The sequence below is a fragment of the Lygodium microphyllum genome, chromosome 6 (genome assembly GCF_053477565.2).
Source record: "Lygodium microphyllum isolate KBCC chromosome 6, Lygodium_microphyllum_v1.1.10, whole genome shotgun sequence".
NCBI lineage: Eukaryota > Viridiplantae > Streptophyta > Polypodiopsida > Schizaeales > Lygodiaceae > Lygodium > Lygodium microphyllum.
Window position 1 is genome coordinate 9,475,590 of NC_141140.1, and position 9,609 is coordinate 9,485,198.

General features: G+C 40.4%; 1 protein-coding gene across 6 annotated transcripts in view; it reads right to left on the reverse strand.

The window, feature by feature from the left end:
- Positions 1-5,508, reverse strand: part of POLD3 (DNA-directed DNA polymerase) — a 30,537-nt gene extending 25,029 nt beyond the window's left edge. The window contains exons 1-2 of one of the 6 annotated variants that reach the window (XM_087679240.1): positions 5,209-5,508; positions 4,975-5,083 (exon numbers count right to left, since the gene is read on the reverse strand). In XM_087679240.1, coding sequence (XP_087535366.1) covers positions 4,975-5,037 — 63 coding nt within the window. In that variant the 5' untranslated portion in view covers positions 5,038-5,083; positions 5,209-5,508. The remainder of the gene's footprint in view (positions 1-4,974; positions 5,084-5,208) is intronic. The other 5 variants (XM_087679236.1, XM_087679235.1, XM_087679238.1 and 2 more) reach the window with 5 other exon arrangements.
- Positions 5,509-9,609: the final 4,101 nt, after the last annotated feature.

The following is a 9,609-nucleotide window of genomic DNA, read 5'->3' on the forward strand; positions in this document are numbered from 1 at the left end:
CTATTTCTTTCATCATTGACACCCAATAGTGGTTGGGATAGGTTGGTTTGTTTTGAGAAGGTCTTAGGGCTGACCATCCCTATCTTCCCTTAAGGCACTGTTACTCAATTGACCAAAAACTTTTTGAAAACATTCACTCAATGCTAAATCTTTTGAAAAACAAAACAAAACCCTCCTTAGGGGGAAGAAAAGTATAATCCATTGTATTTCCATTTACCTTTGCAATCCAACGCTCTATTCTCTTTGGGTGACCACTTCGCTCCATTGGTAAGATACCAATCGCCTCTGTAGTCTTAGTAGATCACTAAGCAACTGGTATGTATCTTTTGCCCAATGCCCTAGCTACTTTGAGATGGAACGGCTTAGAGAAAAAAAAAGAAAAAGGGCTTGGGCTTGTTTACAATCTCTTTGGGGTTCTAGTTTTGGGCTTGAGAGGGAACATCGAGCTAAATTACCATTGCTTTAATTAATCAACCCCAAAACTCAAGTTAATAAATGAATTTTTAACCATTCTTTTAAACCAAGAACGGTTCAAGAGAGTTTCATTGTCTCACATGTAAACCCTAATTTGGGAGGCCCCAAACTTTCATGAATAGATAGCATGCCCTCCCATTCAGCCAATCTCATTTTTACAAGTTTCATGTGATCTAGCTTTGCTACCCACACACCATTTGCGAATGACATCTCAATCAAGGCTGCCCGACATTGTCTCCATCCATCCAGCCCTCTAACGCTGCTTACACCCTTTGTTTGCTGCTGCCAACTATCACCATCTCCAAAGGCTGCATTTCAGCCTAGCAGCCTATCTACATGCTGCATTTGCTCAATTGCTATTGTACGGATTGCCACATCTGCATCCTCTTGCTGCATCTACTACTACATTTTCTACTCCCAGACAACTTGGAGGCTGCCTTGCTGCATTTTGGGATCCATCAAGACTACAACACACTCTCTAACTCATTACCTCACCCTGGTCCTCGAGACACAAGTTTGGGATACAATATTCATTCACTACATAATGTGTTTGCTACATGAGCATTCTATTATACAGATTCATTCATTTATGATATTCACTATGTTCATTGTCTCTAACTTATCATAACCCTAACTTTGTTTTGTTTTGTTTATGCCTTGTCATACACTTGTATTTGTGTTTATACATCAAGGTATGTCTCTACACCTTGTATATATCTCTTTCAAATTTTCAAACTTTAGCATTCTCATTTTTAATATCTCACGGATGATTTGTAGCAAACCATCAATACCACATGAGATTCTTAGAGCAAAGCTCGCAACACCCACTATGATGGTGGAGACCCTTTTCTAGACCATTAGCTTTATACACAAAGTACAAGGTATGCACCCAGACAAATTGCCAAGAAGAGCTTTCGAGTCTTTGAGACAACTAGCACAAGTAAGACATCGTGAGCGCTCATGGTATACACAAGTAGAACAATGGCTTGCAAGATATGGGATCAAAATGAACCACCTCCCTCTCCCCCCCTTCCAGTATGACCATGACTCCCCTTCCATACACCTCTCTTGCACTAAGACGAACTTGGTTATACGGCAAGATCTATCAAATGCACATTCAATATACATGGATCTCGCCCCAATAGCCCCTCCCACCAAAGATGTCATACTATAGGGACCACTTCATGAGGACCACGACAAATGGTTTTGTTAAGAGACCTAGATACTTGGACATATTCATGCCACACAAGATGCGAGTTGCCATCAAAGCTCGAGGTCTCCTCTCATCAACTCAAGATCAACACAAGGAAAGCAACTAGCATCCCTGGAGCAAAGAGGATTTGCAAATTAAGTTGACAAGTGGAGAGTAAGGAGTACTACATTTGTAGATGCAAGGCCTATAGTACTCAATCGAGATACCTTACTATATTCAAAGGTGACCCTTCCTTGAAACTACTCATGGAGTCCCCAAATCAACAATGCCTAGGCCAATTCCTACTTGACATCTAGAGGCCCTAAACATCACTTCTCTAGTCGAGCATAGAGCTGAGAGGGGGCAAACAATAGCAACTCACTTATTTTTTCCAAACACTAACCACACATACAATATGCACATAGAGAGGGGTGACAATCCAAAGAGCTGAGGAGATCAAAGTTGCATGTAAACTAAGGGTGCAAGGGTAGCAAACACAAGGACTACCCCAAAAAGTAATGATGGAGATCCACCAACGATACGAGCAACACATGAGAGAGCTATGGACCCTAGATGTTATCATTACTCTCTCGCATCAAGGATATATGGCATACTATACCAATCAATCCCAACCAGATGGAGCTAGATAGAATGACGCCACATGGGGATATCGTATCATTGCATAATCACATATCTAGTCATGTAATGCTCTAGCCACCCACCCACCCTCCTTTTTTTTGTTGTATCTCTATATGGGCATTTTATTATATATCACTCTACATTTCGCTTTGCACTACACATCACTGATTACTATTTAACACATCACACTAGAATATCCAATGACTATTATTGTTACGCATAGTTTTATCTCGTGGACCGTTTTCTTTCCCCATAGATGCTACTCTCTCTCTCTCTCTCTCTCTCTCTCTCTCTCTCTCTCTCTCTCTCCTATCCTAGTGGTAAGCCACTTGTTTTATCAACCTACTAAGTTGAGTTCAAATCTCCCTTCCCCCCCCCCCCCAAAAAAGTAATTGACCTTGCGGATGTAGGAACGGAACTCAAGGCCATCCTTATATACATAAATGGATCCAACCATTGAGTGTTGCTTGTGTTCCACTACACAAAAAACATCCCAATTACCAACAAAAATGGTATTCCACATTCTATATTGTTTGCTACTGGATGACGCTCACCCTCAAGCCTACCATCATGCAAATCCTTATTCCTATTGCCGCTAGTACACACAAGAGGCAATATATATTGCTGCTCAACAAAGATTAAGGCTCATGCACTTGCATATGCATCTCAACTTCAAGATCCACATAATATTGTGATACCTTAGGATCATGATTAAATGCTTTGTATCCCATGACAACAAGCTCTATTTGTATTACAAGATTCCAAGCAAGGCTCCACCAAAACCTATTGCAAGAAGAAGCTAGAGATGAAAAGGGAAGTTTACAACTTCCATCCAAATGGGACATGCTTGCCTTAGAACGTCTTGAAATTCCTCCATGGGCCTCCATGAGACAACATGAACTAACTAACCATCCAAAAACAAAGGGATGTTTTGCATTATTTGAGCATGAACTTTTGAGGTGCAAAAGAGAACTTCAAAGAATCCTTTCCGCCCATCATAAATCTCCTCAACTAGAGGAACCTGCTCCTTTCCACTATCAACTTCCTTACACAAATCGTGAGGTAAAAGCAATGTCTCATGTTATGCCCAAATACTAGCAATGAGGGGAATTCAATCTATAAATTAGAAGATGGCAGCCCACTCATGGAAGGCTGCAATTTGCTACAACACAATATCCAACCACAACACATGCTCACCATGTGGTGAAGCAAATGCCTTGCCTTCATTTGCATGAGCATACTCACTTATCAAGCTATTAGGATGAGCTACCATATACTAGAGCGTGTCACCCTTCTCCTGTGGGGAAACATGTACCCAATTGTGTGAACTCCGAAGTGCTCGTGCCCATCGAATCAACCACTAACTTGTGGTGCTTACCTATTTCATCTCCTTCTACATCCTCATGCATGTCCTCAGCTCAAGATTTCACATCTAAATTCACAATGTCCTTTTTTCCAACCCCACCTATGTGCTAACAAAGGAAATCCACATCGATGTTACAAGAGGTTTACATCATCTACTTCTCACGATATGCCCTAACCGAGTATGCCATATGCAAATTGAACCCGATTGATTGTAGGTTTAATGCTACGCACTTGCCCATATCAACCCCAAAGCACACCAACTTTAAGACTCTCTCTCTCTCTCTCTCTCTCTCTCTCTCTCTCTCTCTCTCTCTCTCTCTCTCTCTCTCTCTCTCTCTCTCTCTCTCTCTCTCTCTCTCTCTCTCTCTCTCTCTCTCTCTCTCTCTCTCTCTCTCTCGCAAGTCACTACCTATCTACAATCCTTGCACACTTGTTGCAGGTGGCTAACCCTTCAAGTCTATTTGTGTGGCCAAGTAGTCATCTTTGCAAGGTCTACAAAATCATGTCTTGGCTATTGTGGTCACAGGTCTGCATTATTCTATATTGATTCTATGAGCTAGTCATGGGTCTATAGAAGCCTAGACAAAGCCCCTGTGAACTAGTCATGGTTGAGCAAAATAGTAGACAAGTCGACAGTGAACGAGTCATGAACCATGTTGACTAAAACTTGTGTGTGTGTGTGTGTGTGTGTGTGTGTGTGTGTGTGCACGCACGTAGGTTTACGCTATCTAGAAGGTCTAGTCTCCATGATCACAATTGCCTACAAGGTCATGCTAATATACAACCCTAATTCGTTGCATCTATCCATCTATCTTCTGACATTTGGTCACTTGGTGTGATTGCTCCAAAAAAGTTTTACAACTCATGCCATGATTTTGCCCTATATGATATGGTTTATTGTGTTTAGCCCTTGGGTTGCCATCACGTTTCTGCAAATCCCATGCTAGCTTTTGAGCAGCACGAGAGCTTCACAAAGACTCCATAGCTGTAATGTGTTTCAAAAAGTCTTGGCAATGTGCAAAATCTTTCTAGTAGTGGTAAGAAGTGCACAATAGCATGCACAAGAGCATTGCCCTTTTGTTCCTGCCAAGATTTTGCTTGAAGAAGAAAGAGAAAGTTTAGGCAAAACTGTGATCTTAAGCTGAACTAAACCAATTCTTAACCCAATCAAACTAGGACTAATTTTTGAATGATGATTCGCCATGCCATGGTACCATTGTAAAAGCATAAACCATAACAAGGAGTACTAAAAAAAGGAATGGAATTCGCAATAGCCATTAAGGAAAAACCTTAAGTTCCCTTACCACTTGCAAGTTATCCAACACAAACGAAAGGATTTCCGTAATATGTTCAGACATCATGCTCATGCAGCTCTAAAACGTCATCGAATGCCTATCCATATGTGAACAGAACCTGAAATCATCAACTATGCGCTCGGAGTTAGTTCTGCGTCACCGAAACGGCACTGTTGTGCGAAAACTTGAGCCCTTGAGACGAATAATCATACACGAATTACATACTGCAGGGAAAACCTTGACCTTATCTACGGCGCACCCGGAAGAAATAAATAGTTCGCGTTAGTACGCAGCGACCTTCGCAGGTTTGCAATGAGAGCCGCTGCATCTCCATGAAAGTCCAGAGCCGCGCAACTTTGTGATGTGCTGCTGCATCTCCGCGCAAGAGAGAGAGAGAGAGAGAGAGAGAGAGAGAGAGAGGAGAACACGCGCGAAAATGAGTGACCTTGAGAAGATGTTCGAACTTCTGACCTCCTTTCACATTGCTTGACTCAAAGGTGTGGGCTGGACGCCGCTGCAGCTCGCATTTGCCCATGATCTTGGCACGTCATCTTCGTCGTGTTCACTTTGACCCACATTTCTCCTGAGTCCTTAGCACGAAATTGGAAAAATGTCCAATAAAACCTTTAAATTAACTGGGTAGACCTATGGTGCCAGTAATATTTGGCTTTTGTCCAAGTCTTTGTTCTTGAATATTTTGGTAAAGTTTGGTTTGCTTTCCATTGCTTGAAAATAGCAATTGAATAGAAAATGTTTTTTTTAAGGTTTGAGTAGTTTAAAAAGTACTTACAATCAAATGAAGGTAATAGATTCAACTCATGGTGAATACCACTCACAAGTATTTAAAGCTAACTAGATTTAGCTAGAAATCTATTATCATATAGTCTATCAGGTCGTATTGATGAAGAGTACCTTATAAAACATAAAACCAAAAACCAAAAAGTTGATTGGTCTAATTTTGAGATGCGGTGGCTTTGATATTTCACTATCTTTTTAGTTAAGAATTAATGTATAAGTTCATAAAAGCATAGCAATAACATAAAAAGCACATGAATATGTAAGCAACATATCAAAGAGCTGGCACAAGTCTATTTGTTGTTATAGGGGAATGTGCTATTTCCTTGTCTTTCAAGAAGATGTGCAATTTTCTTTCCTTTTCTTTACTTTTCTTTATTAGTCATTTTCAAAAAAAACAAAGGAGGTAGATTCTAACCTTATGAAAGATTGTAAGGGCACTTCAACCATTGTATCAACTCGTAAGATATCCCTATCAACCCCTTGAAGGGCACCTAGGCTAGCATCCTCATCCTAAAGGCCTACACAATAATAGTAGCAACAAGGCACCCCATATCCTCCACTTCCATGGTGATGGCATATGCACCAAAGGACCCTTTGTCCCCTTCCTTGCCTCGCCACCCCCCTCCATGCATTCCAATCCTCCTTGATCTCGATATCCTTGCTTTCCGCCTCACTCCTAAACACCGATTGCCTATCTAGTACAATGATTGCTTGGACTCCCTCTACTAATTGCACTTGTTGTTTGCCATCACCACAATAACCTCCTTAGTGGGAAAGGAGGCATGTTTAAAGGGATCTATAGAGAATGAGACATGTATGGAGGGGCTAATCTTGGCAAAGGGGAATAAGGGATGTGTAAAAGAGCAAGCTACTTCCATTGAGGACTTGTGAGGTTTGTTTGATCATCTAGATCATGCTATTTGAGATCAATGACATCTCAGCTTGTCTTGACCACTTTCCTCCCTAGCAATGCTTAATTTCAATACATGGTCCATCTATTGTTGATCAACCCTCTCCTGTGCTTGCTTGACCTCCTAGCTACCACCCAACTTTCCATTATTGTCCTCCTACAATTAGTGCTTAGCCTTCCCATGCTTTAGCCCCATCATACTCCATCTTATTGGCATCACTACTTTCAACTACTACCATAAGGTTTTCTTTGTGTAAATTTGCTAACATTGTCCCACCCTCATCCAATACATCTAACCATACTACATAGTCTTGTTGTAATAGATGTGCCTACCATCAGCATTGTAGTCTACATAGTTTGTTGTTGTCATCATAGCTTCCTTCACTTCTACTTGCACGAAGCCTTGAATTGACATTAATCATAGCCTTCGAGGAGGAGGAGATCCATGAGGCAAGTTATGACCACCCAAATTAAGAGAGAGTTGATGCAATGTGAGATAAGGAGCACGACACTAACACCAGGCCATCCTATCTATTGTAGTAGATAATGATCATCAATGCTATACTAGTTATGTCACGGACTTGATCATTGAGGAGCACCAAAACATGCAGGTGGCTACCCTCTACTTGTGGCTCACCTAGCTAATCCAAATTTGTTTCCTAACACACTGTATGTAAATGAACCGGTACTTCACATCATTGATTACTATCTACACATCCTGAGTTAGAAGAGATGGTGGCTAGCAATATAGGTAGGCATGCATGATCTTGGAGTATGTTGGAGAAGAGACCTAGAGAAAAGGGTAGAAAAGAAGGATGGGTTGAAGCACAACACTACTTTAGATTGTTAGTGGTGGGGACTATGGACTTTTGCCATAATTGAGAACCTATTCCAACTAGATGGGCGATCAAACCTCAAACATGGCGATTTTAAGCTTAGCGGCCTATGTACCTAGCTCTTAAATACCTACTTCAAACACTTGCCAAGGAGTAAGAGAGAGAGCTAGAGCAAAGAAAAAGCAAGCACTCTATTCTTATTTAGTTCTCACAAAAATCTTAAAATTATAAACAAAAATGGTTAAAATTGTAGATAACAAATACTTTTACTTTCATAAAAAATGAGAAAAGATAAAGAGAAAATGATCTTATGTTGCAAAATGAGAAAATATATAAAAAGAAAATGATCTTATGTTGCACACATAATGATTACATTTTTGGTGTGGCCTTCTACATCTTAGCCCAATGATGTAATCTTCTATATGTTAGCCTAAAACTGATGCTTCATCTCTCTCTCTCTCTCTCTCTCTCTCTCTCTCTCTCTCTCTCTCTCTCTCTCTCTCTCTCTCTCTCTCTCTCTCTCTCTCTCGTGCGCAGATCGGTCGCTGTATGCTCACATAGTGAATCCTGGAAGGTCCCCAAGAACAATGAACTCTACTTTTTGCACAAGTTACAATGTAAAAAGCATGAACGACAAGAGCAAGAGACCAATTGGGTTCAATCTCCCCCCATGCCTTGTGTGAGCGCTTCACAAAGCATGTATTTTATGTATATTTCTTCTTCATGCTCAATAATAGCCCAATTTACAAAAATATATCAAGCTTTTAGCTTTTGAGTTTGCTTTTACAAAAATAGGAGATAAAGCTAATGGACGGTGCCCATAGAGTCTGGCACGCCCAATACAATGTCCAAATAGAAATAACATATCCGTGCGCATAGGCACATACAAAATAATAATAAATAATCGATGCCTCAATAGACATGACAAAATATAGGCGTGGCGCCTATCAAAATATAATCCATAGATCGAATACTCGCTAGACTCCAATGCTTTCCTCCGCCACTGCTACTATCTCTACACATCAACTGAAGCATTCACAATCGTTAGTAAAATAATACAATTAAACCGACCAAAGTGAATACCTAGCAGTCTTCAGCTACATAAATAAATCAACTGGTTAGGAATAAATCCTAACCTTAATTTATTATGAGTACGCACTCTAAACTCATAAACGTTTATTAATTTAATATCACCCACTATGGAATCACCCATGTACGCACTAAATTAATGAAACGCCCGAAAAGGACCGGCGTCCCCATCAACTTATGATGCCAGGAGGCATATTTCACGGTGGATTCCATGCCACGGTGGATTCCGTGAGGTTTTACGGTGGATTCCGTAAACTTTGATGACCGGGGCTCATACACAAAGTGGATTCTTTGTGCGAGAAGTTGATGGGGACGCCTGTCCTTTTTGGGCGTTTCATTAATTTAGTGTGTACATGGGTGATTCCATAGCGGGTGATTCCGCAAAATACATATTAAATTAATAAACGTTTATGAGTTTAGAGTGCGCACTCGTAATAAATTAAGGTTAGGATTTATTTCTAACCAGTTGATTTATTTATGTAGCTGAAGACTGCTAGGTATTCACTTTTGTCGGTTTAATTGTATTATTTTACTAACGATTGTGAATGCTTCAGTTGATGTGTAGAGATAGCAGCAGTGGCGGAGGAAAGCATTGGAGTCTAGCGAGTATCCGATCTATGGATTATATTTTGATAGGCGCCACGCCTATATTTTGTCATGTCTATTGAGGCATCGATTATTTATTATTATTTTGTATGCGCCTATGCGCACGGATACGTTATTTCTATTTGGACATTGTATTGGGCGTGCCAGACTCTATGGGCACCGTCCATTAGCTTTATCTCCTATTTTTGTAAAAGCAAACTCAAAAGCTAAAAGCTTGATATATTTTTGTAAATTGGGCTATTATTGAGCATGAAGAAGAAATATACATAAAATACATGCTTTGTGAAGTGCTCACACAAGGCATGGGGGGAGATTGAACCCAATTGGTCTCTTGCTCTTGTCGTTCATGCTTTTTACATTGTAACTTGTGCAAAAAGTAGAGTTCATTGTTCTTGGGGACCTTCC